The sequence below is a fragment of the Acromyrmex echinatior genome, chromosome 12, assembly GCF_024713525.1.
Source record: "Acromyrmex echinatior isolate Ae372 chromosome 12, ASM2471352v2, whole genome shotgun sequence".
NCBI classification, from domain to species: domain Eukaryota; kingdom Metazoa; phylum Arthropoda; class Insecta; order Hymenoptera; family Formicidae; genus Acromyrmex; species Acromyrmex echinatior.
In genome coordinates, this window is record NC_141863.1 from 3066111 (window position 1) to 3083330 (window position 17220).

The 17220-nt window shown below is 31.6% G+C and overlaps 2 protein-coding genes across 10 annotated transcripts in view; one reads left to right on the plus strand and one right to left on the minus strand.

Moving 5' to 3' along the window:
- LOC105153839 (uncharacterized) overlaps positions 1–16632 on the plus strand; it is a 27562-nt gene extending 10930 nt beyond the window's left edge. For all 7 annotated transcript variants that reach the window (XM_087411754.1, XM_011068945.2, XM_087411753.1 and 4 more), the window contains one exon: positions 7443–16632. In XM_087411754.1, the coding sequence (XP_087267880.1) occupies positions 7443–16527 (9085 nt within the window). In that variant the 3' untranslated portion in view covers positions 16528–16632. The remainder of the gene's footprint in view (positions 1–7442) is intronic.
- The window catches only part of LOC105153838 (cytochrome c oxidase subunit 6A1, mitochondrial), a 33232-nt gene that overhangs the window by 13392 nt on the left and 2620 nt on the right, over positions 1–17220 (minus strand). The window contains exon 4 of one of the 3 annotated variants that reach the window (XM_011068938.2): positions 11–1422. The exons of 1 other annotated variant lie outside the window; for it this stretch is intronic. The gene's annotated coding sequence lies outside the window, so the exon portion shown is untranslated. Of the gene's footprint in view, positions 1–10; positions 1423–5674; positions 5863–17220 lie in introns of those variants that run through there. One more of the 3 variants, XM_087411766.1, reaches the window with a different exon arrangement.

A 17220-nucleotide genomic window follows, 5' to 3' on the forward strand; every position in this document is an offset into this window, starting at 1 on the left:
ATGTATAATATTTGTTTTAAATTAAGATTTATTTCGAGAAAAACATTTATGAAAAAATATGAGTCAGTACATAGAAAGTATTTTTTACAGATAGTTTTTCAAACATTCTTGGCATGTACATACATAGTAACAAATTAATTTAAATGCTATCGTGCAAACTTTGGCGTTATCTTGCTTTAAAAAAAATACTTTAACATTTTTTATACATACATGTATATTCCATTTTTTCACATTTAATTTATTGTAGGTAAAATTTTTGAATTTTCGAAACGTTTAGAGTTTCAAACAAGGACGCGGAAAGGTTTTTTCGATTCGGTTTCGATTCCGGTTTAATAAAATATCAAATAAATGTTCCGATTTCACAGTTTCGGTTTTTTTTTTATCAGTAAAGAAAACCGAAACTGTAAAAATTACGGTTTTTAACGGTTTTTTTTTCGGTTCTACTTACTTGCTTTATTTTATTTATTCTTTAAATTTGAATTCTATTAAGAAGAAGAAAGGGAAGGGGGAGGAGAAAGAGAGGGGAGGGGGGAGAGGGAGTGTTTATCCGTTCACTCTTATGGTCAACACGATGCTGCAAACGCTTTGAAGCATTTTTTGACTGGTCAGTTCGTAAAATTCTTTCTTCTAATTGATCCATTAAATATTTCAAATTTGTAGCGAGACTGACCACCATCTAGTCGAAAAGAGACATCAATTGATCACTTTGAATAAAAATTACGTAAACATTATTTTAAGCATATTTCTCTCAGTTTTTTCTTACAACTTATTTGATTCTTATAGATACATCTCACTTATTACATAAAGTTTACATACGTATTCTTGAATTTCATGACTTAGAATAAATTCTTGCAACATGTTGATGAGGAAGAGTTAAATAAAAGAAATGCTAGTATCTTAAAAAAAGTTTACATTTAATATGTCTCGCGATCCCGCCAGATTTCTTATATCATATGAGGAGATTTACATTCTGGTTATTAAGAAAATTAGCGATGGTAATACTGGATTGAACATTGATGATTTGAACGAAGGAACGGGCAGAACAAAGATTAAGAACAAGGATAAATATTAAAAATTAAGAATTGAAATAGAATCGAAAAAGAATCGAAAAAAACCATAAAATTTTGCCAGTTCAGTTACAGTTTCAGTATTATAAACTATATATAAAGTATAGTTTCAAAGATAGATACGTACTTTCAAGTCAAGTAGGAAGAGGTCCTTAGTTGTACGCGATGAAAGAATTCACTCTCACCACTGTAATTTTTTGCCTTAGTTTTTGTGTCACTTTGCCCTCCTTCCTCATGTTTATGTGAGTCCCAATTCTCAGTTCGACCACGATGGTCTCAAGTGTTTCAAGGGTTGAAGAAATGTCGACAGTTTGAACGGAACTGTTGTGTTGACTAGACGTCCGCTGTTTCTGCACTGTTGTCGTAGGATCGAGTAAATTAATGTTTTTTGCACGGCGATATTATTTGTATTTGAAGGTGTGATTGATAATAGAAAGAAGTGTTTAATAATAATTGGTGTGAAATGCTACGGAATATTTCTAAATACGGATAATTGTTTAGCGTTAGGTTGTTAATTCGTCTAATATATATTATATATCATATTATCATTCATTCATTATTATTCGGAGGGTAGCCATTGAGTCTGCATAATAATTAAAGGTATCTACATTAATAAATTAGATCTGTATTCAGAATACGCTTTTACGATGTTAGTGTATATTTAGTACATAGTTCACGTTACTATACAATTTCATACATAAGCACATATTTCAATAAAAGTGGGTTCTGAATGACAGACCATAAAGTTTAAGATAAATAGCGATGTAATTTTAGTATATATTATTAGGTGTTGGAATTAATTCGTAGCGTTTTTAAATGAAAGAATGTTATTTATTTCACATGAGCATTAAAAAATACATTAATGAAAGTACTTCCCATCACTTGTAAAACGCTACGAATTAATTCCAACGCCTAATATATTTACGTAGAGTTTAGTTAGAACCTATTTTTTCTGTTTCACGGAAAAAATGCTTTTACTAAAGTATCTAAAAAATTTAGCTACATCGATCTGAAAATAATTTTATTGCATTATCGATAAAATAATTATGTAGGGTACTCAATCTTGTTGTTAGAAATTATTAAATTTTCTTGCAGCATTACTCCTCATACTTGAGTTTTTCTATATAATTATTTTGAAGTTTTAACAAAATTATTTCATAGATCTGTATTTAAATAAAATTGTAATAAAATGTAATAAAATTTTTAGATATTTCAGCAAACATTCTTTCCGTGTTGCCGTGTTCCTTAAGGTAACGAGAAGGATCTTCGGCCAATTTTTAAACAATTTTTTAATAAAATAACGATTTAATAGGAGCAGTGGCGACTTAAATTTGACACTATAGATTTAACAGTGTTCATAATTATATAATTATATAATTATACAGTATCCGGTAAGTTTAATAAAGCGTGTAGATAGAGAAGATTAAACTAGCAATGAGTTGAAAGCAAATTACTGACAATGAGTGCTGTATTATTTTGCAATCTTTGTAAATTACGAGAAATCAATCATCACTATAGATCGCCGAATTGAGCGCATGTTCGCCCAACCTACCGCTAAATACAAGCGCACGACGTGATACGACCACCTAGCATGGGGAATTGTTTTCTTTCACTGTTCATGCATAATTATTACCGTCTGTAATAAATGCAAACAATTTCTCGTTTAGTAGTCATGACCTATGTACATTCAACGGGAACCCAGGTGGATACACGTTTATTCGGCGATCTTTAGAATTAATTTGTCGTAAATTATTGCGAAAATAATATAGGGCATTTAAATTCATTCTACTTGCACACGAACGCATGCAAATACTACCCTGTATATATTTGTTTTTATATGAAAAATTTTTTAAATAGTAATGGAAGATGCATTGGAACGTAATGAATGCATTTAAGAATGAATACATTTAAGAATGCCCTGTGCATAGCACGTATTGTGTAATAAATGATTATCAATAACGAATGTGCCTTTTTATCGGAAATTGATATGCCGCAAACTCAATTGGACGGATTGATGGATTTTGATTTTTAAGCATCTCGCAAATTTCTCGATTCCATGAAAAATAACGCAAAACAAATTCGATGAATTGAAAATAAATTTCTTGCATAGAATTTATTGTCAATAATAAATCTTCGTATTAGTAATTTCATTATTATGAAATGTTAATAAGACACACTGTTAAATTCATAATATCAAATTATATCCAATTACATTTTAAATCATTTCTATTTCGATCACGCCACAGCTCTTATTCAATATATTTAGTTAATTTAACTAAAACAATGGAGTTAAACAATTTAACAATTTTATAATATTAAAACAAAAATAATAATATGGTTCAATAATAGTAAATTAATAATAATAAAGTAAAAGAGCTATGAGTGAAACAATAATTTTTAATATTCGATAAACATAAACATATGTTTGTATTAAATGTCAATATAAAAAGTTATTGTTTGGCTCGTAGTCCTTCTACTTTAATATTATTAATTTATATTAAATTTGACTTAAATTTAGTTTATTATTTACTAAGTGTATACACTAATATGGGTGTTAGTTAGTTTGAAATTAACAGCAGTGGATTGATTTACATTATGACATAGGTATATAAAAGTTTTAATTCGAGGGATAACTTTGCTTCTTTGATATTTAGCAGGATGACTATGATAATTATGATATTTATTATAAGAAAACCTGAAATGCTAATTAACAGATAAAAGAGAAAAATATAAGTAAATATTGTATACTAGACGGGGTGAAAAGTAACCTCCTTGACCGCCAGAATGCGCCACTACTGCAAAAAAGTTTATGGTGCCTTGTAGTCCGTTCATATTTAGGCAGACATGCCAAGTGGCAGTGCGATACTGCCCTTAGTTTTGTTTTGAGAGCTGATTGTTGTTGACGTGTTTGCGAAAACGATTTTCGTTCTCTCATAAAACATTATTTTTTGAGAGGCAAAACGGCGAAGGAAACAAAAGAAAAGTTGGATAAATATTATGTGGCTAATACTCCGTCAGATTACACCGTCAAATATTGGTTTCGAGAGTTTCGTGGTGGCCGCAACTCCACTACCGATGAAGTCCGCAGCGGCAGGCCCTCCGATGCGGTTACCGAGGAAAATGTCAAAAAAATACATGAAATGGTGTTGGCTGACCGGAAAGTGAAGGTGCGCGAGCTAGCAGATGCTACAAAGATTAGTACTGAGCGAACACGCCATATTTTGGGCGAGATTCTGCATAAGAAAAAAATTTTTTTCATTCCCAAGGAGGTTACTTTTCACCCCACCTAGTATGTAAATATTGAAATAGAGGCAGCCAATGTCGATGACACATGTTGTTAATGTCATGATCCTAATGAATTCCAACAGGTTTTAGTCGTCGCTCGTTATTTGTTAAGTTATTATCAGTCAAAGTTAGTAATTATTGCCCTGCTTATCAAGAATCAGATAACTTTAAATAGGGAGAAAGATATAAGTGGACGAATTCAAGAAATACAATTTTTTTCACGCGAAACGATTTTCACCCTCCTCCTGTCAAGGGACGTGCGACTTTCGGCGTCACGTAACTTTCACTCTACCTCCTCCTCCCCCTTATCAAAGTTATCCCTCGAAAATCGCTTCGCGCGTCCTTTGACAGGAGGGTGAAAATCTTCCCCCTTGGCAGGGGAGGAAGTGGAGTGAGAATCGATTCGGATTCGGAGAAAGTCGTGCAGCCCTACGTATTACTATATAAAAATAAAAATTATATCAGAAAATAACGTTTTCGTCGGCATGAAAATAATGTTTTCACTGGCTTCCTCTATATTGAATAACGAGCGACGGCTGTCGCCAAACCTATTAGAAGTCACTCAAGGTGACAACATATGTTTTAACAATACATGTCATCGATGCTGGCTCCCTCCATCTCAACATTTATCTTATATTTTTCTGTCTTTTATCTCATTCATTAGCATTTCATATTTTCAATATTCACCAAATATAATATTAAATTTGAAAGAAAATAAAAATGTTGAATAAAATTAAAAAGCCGAAACAAAAAAAAAATTTCTTTCTCTGAAACTAACTAGTCTCGAGTTCCAGCGAATATTAGAGTCGCTGCAATGATGCATAAATCTCGTTGTTTCAGCGATATTCAATTCGTCCGACATACTACTACGCGCAGAAAGATAATACACGGTACAGAGCAATTATGTCCTCCAACCGCATAATTTCCTTTAACGGCGGAGAGTACCATCGATTCGTTCGCGCATTGTATTCGTGAATTCGACATTGGAAGGTAGGTACGAATAAAAAAAAGGTCTTGCGATGATAAAAACAGTAAAAAAAAGTCCTTCCTTGTAAAAAAAAGTCAGTGTTGCTACATTCGCCTCCTGTCGGAGAACAACACTGCGACGTTCGGTCGCACTAGCATGCGTTCACGGGAAAGTATCTATCTTTGACGCGATATTCATGAGAAAATCCGAAATCAAACGTTCTTTCTCGTTCTTTGGTACATTATGGAATGCAAAATTTCCAAGAAATCCATGATTCGAAGTTACTAGCTGAAACGTCCAAGACCAAATGCAATGGTGACGCTAAAGAAAAAAAAATAGTCTTCAAAGCGAAGTATCGTTTTCAAATATTCCTTTATCAACAGATGATTTGTAAAAATCTTTCTCATCCATTCCAAGACTTCCTTGATCGAATGTAACGTGATTCAATCAGGCGCGATCGTGTGCGTGCAAGTAATAATCGTTATTCATCTTCCAAAATGGTGATTAATAAATTTCTGGAATCAATGTGCACGAGTGTCTGCTCTAAAATAAAGATGTTCTTTGTTATTTAATGTTATTAGTATAGTGTTAATTAAATTAATATTAATTAAATAATATTAATACAATTAATTAATGCTTATATTCGAGCTAACACAGGATGACAATGTGAAAATTAATTTATTTAAATCAACATAATTATAAACGCAGACGTTTCGATCCTGTTTCGGATCCTTATCAATGCTCCGTGTAAATTAACAAAATGCAGTTTACAGACAATTTACATGGAGCATTAATAAAGATCCGAAATAGGCTCGAATAAGCATTAATTGATTGTACTGATTTATCTCAACCGAGCTTTAATATTTAATTTATTAATTATATTGTAAATAATATTAATTTGTATATATTGCGCAGCAGAACTAATTCGTTTCTTAAACAAGATGTGTGTGTGTGTGTCTATATATATATATATATATATATATATAAAATATATTTGCTATTTCAATCATTTATCTACGATTGTGAAGATACAGATTCTAATGAAATAAATCAATAATTAAAAGTGACTATAAGACCAACTGGAGAATATATAGTGTGCGCATTAATTTATGCTATATTAAATCTATTTATCTATAATATTTATTAATCTGCTTTAGGATCCACAGTTAGGGTCCTATTCAGGTCTCAATATTTGTAGTAGAGCGAAACGTAGCTTATAAATGTAGTATTGAATAAATTAATGTATATATACTACTATCCAGTGTTAGCTATTATAGCTATTAGCTATTATATATATATACTTTTAATTATTAATTCAATTATTTATTTAAATTAAAATAAATTAATCAATACAAGGATTGTTGCACGACTTTCTACGAAGCGACTTTTACTTCCCTCTGCTTCGAGACGTACGACTTTCCATGCGAACGACTTCATCTCTCAGGTTTTAGCCGTCGCTCATTAAAAATTTATTCGTTAAAAACTTATTAACAATCAAAGTTGCTAGTTATTTCTCTGCTTTGTATGAAAGGTTGAATGACTCTAGGTGGGAGGTTTAGGACCGACTAGGCGAATATAACTTTTTACGTGAGGCAAGGTCTATCCCACTTCCCCTGCTATGGGACGCACAACTTTTCACACGAAGCGTAGAAAGAGTGAATCTTCTATCTTCCCACAGAGGTTATCACAGGATCTAAGATTCAAATGCACTGCATGGTATTGTGATCCTTCTTTTGAGTCGGAAAACCAACTATGGGAAAAGAAGAAGCACAGAAAGTCGTGCGACCCTATGCGTTACTATATAAAAACAAAAATTATGTAAGAAAATAACATTTTCAAAGAAAATTTTTGTTTTTTAAAGCAGAAAATCTATCTTAAAGCAGAGAATTTTTATATAGTAAGAAAAGAGATATTATTTTAAAAAATTTTTCTTAATAACTTTTTGACGAATAACGAACGACGGTTAAAATCTGTTGGAGATTATTCACAATCATGATCTTGATAACATATATCAAAGTCAAGGTCATAGAGGGGCTTCCCTATTCGGTATATTTACCACCATTTTATTATGATATACTTACAATTATTATATATTTTTATTTTTGCATATTTTTATGTTTCAGAAAGAAGTTACTGCAATCATCGCACAGTAATTTCATTCCGATCCACAAGGAAAAGGTGCAAACCAATCACCGAGACGATGTCGAAAACAACAGATTAGAAGATAATTCGCAAGATATTGTCCAACACACATTCAAAGCACAAATTCCAAACACTGCTAGTGGAATAACATTGATTAATGCAGTAAACGCTAATAAAACGTGTCAAAGTAAGATTCAAGAGTGTGATTTGATCAGAAAAGAATCGTCAGATGGCACTAAACAAGATTTTAACCAAAAAGTAGTAACAAATATATCTCATATTGATGTTACATCAACAAATTATACAGATATTTTTGCAAAAAAATCTGTTATTGAAGCGTCACCTAGCTTTTCCTCGTCGGAAGATGAATCGCTCAACAAACATATACAAAATGTTGTTCATGAATTTATAAACAAATCATTAGATACAACTATGTTATTTCAATTGGAGGAACATTCAGACTCTAAAAGTAGTATCGATTCCTTGAAAGATGTTTTTAGAGAAAGACATAGGGAAAAGAAAGACTATGAAATAAAGCAAGAATTTTTCCCAGTAAAAAGCAAACTGTTAGATATATCACGAGAAGATTCCCATAAATCTAAAACTGATAATATCTTTGAAAATAATATTAGCTCAAGCAACGCAATAATTTCAGAATCGAAAACATATGCAAAAGTAAAAGTAATTAATTATGTAGATAAAATTCAAAATGTGTCTACTTCAGAAAAATCAGAGAATTCGATTGAACATATTGATACATTGTTACATCAAACACCCATAAAGAAAGATGTTAATGTAGCAAAAATGTATTTAAAATCTAAAAATTCGCAAACAGAGAGTCAACCTATTGAAACAGATTCTAAAACAGTAATTAAAAGAAAGATACGTTCCGAAAGTTTAGATCGAAATATATCATTGATAAAGAAATCAAAGAAGAATGAAGTGAATGTATCATCAAAAAAAGTAGTAGCAGATAGTACTATCGGATCATCTCATTATGAAATGCTATCCGATAATGAATTAGTTCACGCAGCAAATGAAAGAAATGAGAAAAAAAATAATGTGAAGATTATGAAGATACGAGCAAAATTTCACGAATGTTTTCGAGGCAATTTCGATACCGACACAAGTGAAAGTGAAGAGGAACGCGAAATTCTGTTGAATTTAAAGAAAAATAAACAACGATTTGATGATCCATTACATAATAATAGTATAACAAAAGAAAATGTAGAATATATTTTTGAAAGAAATAAGTTAATACATGATTTATCGGCTAATAATTGGCAGAAAAATATAGAGAACACAATATCAGATAAAATAAGGTTCGATAACTTATATGATTCTATTCTATCCGACAAAGAATACGCTCTACACAATACTGTAACAGAAAAACAAATAGAAGATAGTGCATCGTTAGATAAATATCCTATATTAACTAACAATTCGCAGGAAAGTACTGAGAACATAAACTTAGATAATTTATGCGATTCTAGCACATACGTCGAAAAGTTTGATGTAAGCGATGCTATAATAGAAATGCCATCGATATATAAAAGCATAAGCACTTCTGTTAATGCTTCACAAAAAAATATAAACAGTATATATTCTGATATTTCATATGATTCCGATGCATGCACCGAAAAATATTCTCCGTCCAATGTTACAATAGACGAGGAGATGGAAGAAACATTGGTTTGTGAACATGACATGTCAGATAATAATTCTCAGGAAAACGTAAAGGATAAAAAGGACGCAATTTCGAATAAAGTAAAATTTAAGAATTCAAATTCCTCTACATACAAAGAAAAGTATTTTACGAAAGAAAAGAACATACAAGATGAAGCAACAATATGTAATTATGATATGTCAACTAATAATTCACAAGAAAATATGGATGTATCGGCTGAAATAATATCTGATAATTCAAGCGATTTATCTAATTGCACCGAGAAGTATTGTGCTACAAATATTATTGTAACAAGAAAGGAAATAAAAAATAAAACATTGATATGTACAAATGATACGTTAACTAATCACGTTAATAATTCACAGGAAAATATAGAGAACGCAATATTAGCTGAAGCAAAGTCTGATAATTTAGGGAATTCCATTGCAAGAATCAAAAAATGTGATATTACAATAAAAAAGAAGATAAATCATGACGAGTCAATTAATGATGAATTGATATACATGTTACCTGATAATTCACAGAAAAATATAGAGAGCGCAATACCGCTTGAAGTGACCGATAATTCATGCAATTCCACTGTAAATACCGGAAAATATATTAAACATAATACTGTAACAGATGAAAAGAAAGATGGAATATCATCAATATATAAACACAGCATACCTAATGATTCGCAAGAACATATAGAGAGCACAATACCGGCTGAAATAAATTTCGATAATTCCATTTCAAATATTGAAAAATATTCCACCCACAATATTATAATAAACGAAAAGACAGAAGATGGAGCATCAACATATAAATGTGATACACCTGTTAATAATTCGCAGGAAAATGTAAAGAGTATAATACCGATTGAAGTACAATTCGATAATTCATGCGATTCTGAATGTGAAATTCATTCCACTGTGAATGTCGAAAAGTATGACTCTATGCATGATACTGCAAAAGATAAAGTAAAAAATAGAACATCAATATGTGAGCGTAACATGTCGGATAATGAATCAAAAAATATAGGAAATATAGTCTCGGCAGAAAAAGAGGACATACAGAATTCTTCATCAACTGACACGGAAAATAATAGTAAATGTGATATTAGCGCGAAACATAATATACCGTCCATGATTGAAATAAATTTAGATGAAAATATGAGTATAGAAAATATATATTTAAATAAAAATATAAAGAAGAAAGCAGATACCACTTACAAGGAAGCGGAAGAGGTAAGTGTACAAAATCTGCAAAAAAATCAAGAAATGCGCAATGTCGAAAGTATTAATTTAGCACAACACAAAAATATGCAAAAAAATGCAAATTTGGAATTGCTAATCATGTCTACATTTGAAACATCATACAATGTTGGCAAAAAAGACAACCGTGACATGTTAGAAAAAAATGTCGAAAATTTATTATTATCAAATAACAATAACATGGTGAAAGACGAAAAAACAATTGATCAGTTTTCAATGATAACATCAAAATTAAAAAAGAATTCTTCGGAAGAAAAAAGTAACGATTCTTTTTCCATATTACCGTCAAATTCATCTAGCAAATCAAATTATAGTGATAATTGCTCATTAAACATTCACTTATCAGATAATGATAATAGTAATGATATTGAAGTAGAAATAAAAATAAAGCCCAAATTGAAATCTCGAGTATCACGGAAATTTTCATTAAAAGCACCTTGGTCTGCAGTAAGTACATGTATCAAAAACTTACACACACTTAAGGATAATCCGAGCTTTCTTAATGAACTTTTGCAGATGGATCATAGAACATCTGAAAAGTTTAATCGCAAGGTCACAAATACAAAAGAAAAGAAAAACGATACGTCATTAGATAATGTTACTGCCGAGACTGACGAAATCATACATAATTCTAGTCCTACTACTAAAGATGATGAAAATCATTCTCAACAACGAAATTCTCAAGACCGTCCAATTTTAAACGAAGATAAAAATATGATAGCTTATGATGACAAAAAAGAAAAAAATGAGTGCACTCAATCTTTCATACAAACGACTCCAATAATAACTGAAAACAATCTTGACTCAAGTAGATTTGCGTGTGATACATCCGATTTGGGAAAACAGTCACAAAAGGTTGTCGCAAACGATAAACAGAAAAACAATGAAGAACAAAATTTTCAAAATAAAACAACTTTAGAGGGAACTAAAAATGTAGTGAAGCATAATCAGGTTAAAGAAATTGAAATATTGTTTGTCGAGAGAAAGAAACCGCAGATAACGACTGAAAATAATCTTGAATCAATTAAAGCTGCAGACGACTCGCCTGATGTAGCAGAACCACAAACTTCCTCGAATATGACACATAAGAAAGTACGAGTCCGTTCTATTGCAGAACTTAGTTATCAGTGTATCGAGAAATCTGTGAATCTGACTGCATCGATTCCAAAAAGTGTATGCTCAACATTCTGTCAGTCAGTATCTCAATCGACAACTGTTCATTCAACATCTTCTCAATTAGCACCTCAATCAACATCTCGATTAGCACCTCAATCAACATCTTTTCAATCAGCACCTCAATCAGTGTTTTTTCAATCAGCACCTTCTCAATCGGTAGCTTTTCAACCAATACTTCCTCAATCAACATGTCCTCAATTAGGACATCCTTCATTAGTACCTCCTCGATTTATATTTCCTCAATCAACATCTCAGTCAGTATCCAAACGGCCGTCGCCACTATCACATAACACCACTCTTAAACATACATACCTCTTACCTAATACAAGTTCTGCGGTTGCATCGGTTGAAGTTAATACTCCAAATAATAACATTCTCAAAAATTTAATACAGATTACAATCAAAAATATCTGCACCAATATTGGATATTGTCGCAATCTTGATCAATATAATCATGTAAGAATAAATTTTCCTGAAGATTACGTACAAAGATTATCTTTAATTATGCAACAAATAAATCAAGACTTAGAAAACTTGAAAATGTGGCTGAATATGAAGAATATTGACAGCACGCTGATTTACGTTAATTTTTATATGCCAAAAAATCACCCAGTGACAGTTCCGGAATTGCACAAATATATGCAAATTTGTTATAATTACTTACACATCTCACAGCAAAATTATGCAAACTCGTCACAATATCCGAATATTAACAGATTACTTTCAAATGCATCAATGTCGAATGTTGACGCGCAACAATTTTCGAGAAATGCTTCATTTCTAGATACAAGAATGCTAAATCGTGACACATTCATGCCGTCTTCAACAATGCCATGTCCGGCACCAACGACCTCAAACATTAACCAGCAGCAATTGGTTAGAAATTCAGCTAATTCTACACAAGTACCACACTCGAGACAACCTAGGCCAAATATTCATCAATCATATATGTCTTATGTACCATTTACAGCACAATCCCGTATGCCGAACGCTAATCAACAACAATCTTTAGAAAATGCGAGTCATCCGATACAAGGCCGATATATGCCAGCAAATATATTGAATGCTGGCGTCCAACAGGATTTTCTAATTGTGAATAACATTCCATCATCGAATGTTAATATGCGCTCGCGTGAACCAGTAAATCAAGGAAATGCAAACGTGTCTTCTACAACTAACATGAGACAATTACACACCTTACAAAAAAATACAAGTAGCAATACTGCAACCGTATCTGCTACTAATAACGTGCAACAACAGAAACAAATGTATCTTCAAACATCGCAAATAAACTCAAGAACAGCAGTTTATCCATCGCCGACAAATCAAAATAATTCTTTTGGAGTATGCCAGACTGTGCCAGGCTGTGACAATATCAACTTATCTGGATCTTTCACGATAAATCCTGATACCTCAAGAATCAATGCTGCAATGAAAAATGCTAGACATAGGAACACCAATGTGAATCGACAGCAAGCAAGCTGCAGTCCACAAGTATCTCAAATATCTTCAGGAAAAATGCAATATTTGCCGCAATACAATCCAAACCAAACTTATCTTATTGTAGCTCAATCTGCACATTCCAACATACAAACGCATCCCGTTCAGAATACTTTGCCAAATCAAAACGTGTGGCAAGTACAGCAACAGCAATTGGCGGTAAATCACGGGAATACAAGTATACCTTCTACAATCAACAAGAAACAACCATATATCATAAGAAATGTAATTAGCAATACTACAACCGAAAAAAGCCATAGATACATCTTGCCCAAAGATACAACCACATATCCAATTGATCTATCGATTAATGATCTCTCACAAAATGTACAACAAAACATGTCGCAACAGAAATTGACAGTAAATCAAAGGAATGCAAACATGTCTCCTACAATCAATACGAAACAGTCACACATGACATCAAAAAATCCAATTAACAGTACAACCATAACAAGCCAGTACGTATCCAAAGATACATCTATATATCCAATTAATCTATCGATTAACAATACATTGCAAAATGTGCAAGAAAACGTGCTGAATAAAGAAGGAGAGATGACCGAGTCACAAAATACAAATCGCATGCAAAAAAAGGCACAATCTATGAATCTACGAGATACACATCAAGAAATTCTAAGTGTATGCAACAAATTGCAAAATATTGACACTGTTTCGGAAAACACAAGGTCTTCTAGACAAAGATTGAGTGTCTTACAAAGTATGATGTCTACAATATCTCCAAATAAAAATGATGCAGTGTTATTTTTATCCGCAATCGAACGAAAAAAGCAAAGAAACAAAGTTATGTTCTCTAATAATTTGGCGAGTCTAACGGACATTCAGAAAATCCTATTGCGTGATCAAATAAAATCGTATTTTATCATGTGGGACGAACTGAAAAATTTGCTTAGCAAGCAAGAATTCGAACGAGTACATAATGAGAGAATAATATTATTTTACTCGTACGTGAATGTAGATGATTACATAAAGAGCATAATAAACGAATCACAGACCGTTAAAAAATCCGTCGAAAAAAGTTCACAAAATAATATGTCACAAACCAAGTCAACATTACAAGAGGGTACAATACAAACATCCGAAGACAAGTTAACGAAGACTCAACTTAATCAAGACAATGAAAATAATTTAGAATATAACAGAATTTCAGAAAAGCAATCAGAACAAAGTATTGATTCGAATATTTCTAAGAGTCCAAAATCAGCGATAAAGAGTAATTTAGAAGCGTCAAATGAAGAGTTTGAGTCACTTTGTACATCTGTGATAACTAAGAAATTTTATCCAAAAGATATAAGATCACAAGAACAAGATAATAATACATTGAAGAAGCAATTCCAAAAAGGTTCATTGATTGATACGGAAAAAGAATCTCGGAATACAGAAACACTGTCGCCAGAAGAGAAGTTGATCACAGAAGTGTCTGCCAAGAATTTGAAAACGAAAACACAAGATAATGCGAAAATTATCGAGTCTCTGAAAGTGACAAATTCATATGACCCCTCCCTTAAACAAAATCTACTGTTTAATTTATTACAGGATATGCCAACTGAGAACATAAAAGATCAATTAGAAATTATGATAAATAATATAAATAAGAGATTTAGTAATGTAGAAATGGAAAGCGTACGCGAAACTTCTGACATTGTAATATTAAATAGTAGCAAACAAAACGATGGGATATCACGAGCTCAATATAATATGGAAGACCAAAATAAAATAATATATAATACCAATAATGAAATATCCAGTAAAAATTTACGAGATGGAATGCGTGATGACGTCAAAGCGAATACTGAAATATTAAATTCCACAAAGATACAGTCTGATTCATTGAATATATTGCATATTTCAGAATCGTTCCCATCAAACAACATACAGAAATCGATATCTCCGAGAAAATATCTTGGAAAGAAATGTGAATCTACCGAAATATCGGAGCCACATATCGTAGATGAGGAACATGCCGAAGTAACATCAGAATTTTGCTTAAATATACAGCAACAAGATCCTACGAATGAACGAAGTAATGATTCCACTGAAAGTTTCGGGAAACTGTATATCGACGAAAATATGGAGATGCAAACCCAGTGCGATAAGATGTCTTTTGAAGAAAATAATTTAAAATCACAAGATTCAATAGAACTACTTGATACGATAAGCTGCGATTCTACGAAAGTAACATCATTTTCTTTTCTCAAAAACACTGCTAAGGCAGATTTATTTGATACATATCAAGATTTCAAAACTGAAGCACAATACATTGAGGAACTCGATGAACACCAATCATTAAAAATAGAGAGAAATAGAGAGAAGATGCAGCTACAAGATGTATCATTGAAGTTTGAAGATGAATGTAATGTGAGAGAAAGTGTGATACAATCGACCAATATCATAAAAAAACATGAAGATACAACAAAAGAAAATAATGAGTTATTAATAACAGAGGAGATCGAGTTTCAAGAAATGTCATCAAATCGTGAAGTTTCAAAAGACACATTACATGTCGAAAAGAGCATGACAGAGTCGATCTATTTAAAATATCCTGAAGATATAGAAGAGGAAAAGATGGAATTAAACGCTCAAAAACTTTCTGAAGATATAGAAGAGGAAAAGATAGAAATAAACGCTCAAAAGCTTCCTGAAGATATAAAAGAGGAAATAGATACTTACACTATTATTAAAATGGACAACAAAAATAGGGAGCAATCACTATTAAAAATAGAGGAGGTCGGATTTCAGAAAATGTCATCAAAATTTAGAAATCCGGAAGATATATCAAGTATCGAAGACAACTCAACAGAGTCGGTTTACTTTCAACTTCCTGAAGCTATAGAACAGGAAACGATAAATATAGACACTCAAGAGCTTAAATATATAGAAAAGAAAAAGACGAAAATGGATACTCACAGTGGTATTAAAGCAATCAATAAACAGCTCAAGCATGTATCCGAACAAAAATATAGAAAATCGCGTACTCATGCACTTAATTCCTTTCAAAGAGACGATTTTCTCGATGTAAATGAAAAAGAAATTTCCGCCAAATTTTCCGCCACTGATTTTCTTGACGCCGATGATATCGAATATATTTCCCTGAAAAGCGATGACTCCAATAGCATGCCGAGTATCTTGGACATTAGGAGTATATCGCCATCATCATTCGAGAAGATGAAAAATATAAATGCATTTCTTGAAAATAACTCAGAATCGTTGACTAAAAATGATGAAAACTCGTTGGATATAAATGATAATTTGGGAATTTCGGATGAGATAGATGATAGGCTCTGTTTACGATGCAAACGCAAAAGTATAGTATACTGTCAGGCTTGCTTGGAAGCTCATTATTGCTCCAAACGTTGTTCGTCTTTGCATTGGAACGCGGAACACTACAAGCAATGCAAGGGTCGTAATGCGATTATCTGTATCGATGAGTAATATAAAACCATATATATTTGTATCTTAAAATACTTCATACAATAATCTTCTGCTAATATATTGTTAGCATCAAAACATTTCTCAATTAAACAGTATTCATTGTTATGTTGTTGTTGTCATGTATTTAAAACTATATTGACGTGTTATTTTCGTAACAAAACTTTTCTATTAGTTATAAGATATATATAATAAGGTAAACGTTCCAGTGACACACCGGATATGTATCTTTGTTCAGATACTTACACAAAATTTATTATTATTAATCTCAAATGTTTTTTTAAAATATAATTTAATTTTTTTTTAATTTAAATTTTTAATTATAATTTAATTGTAATTTTTTAATGTAACTAAATTATATTGTAATAAAAAAAAAAGAGTATTTGAGATTAATAATAATAAATTATGTGTAAGTGTCCGGACGTACATGTTCGGTCATTTTTTTGGGGAGGGAACGTTTATGTTAATTCATGTTAATATTTTACATTTCTTTGCTGATAAAAAAAATAAGTGAAAAAGTTGAAGAGAGTAATCATATTTAACTTTTTGAAATGTTATTTTTTTCACAACTATACCGGTACATTTGTAATTGCAACTGTGCAATCGTGTGCTGTACAATTGTTCGATCTTATGTTAATTTAACGGGTATATATATATATATATATATATATATATATATATATATATATATATATA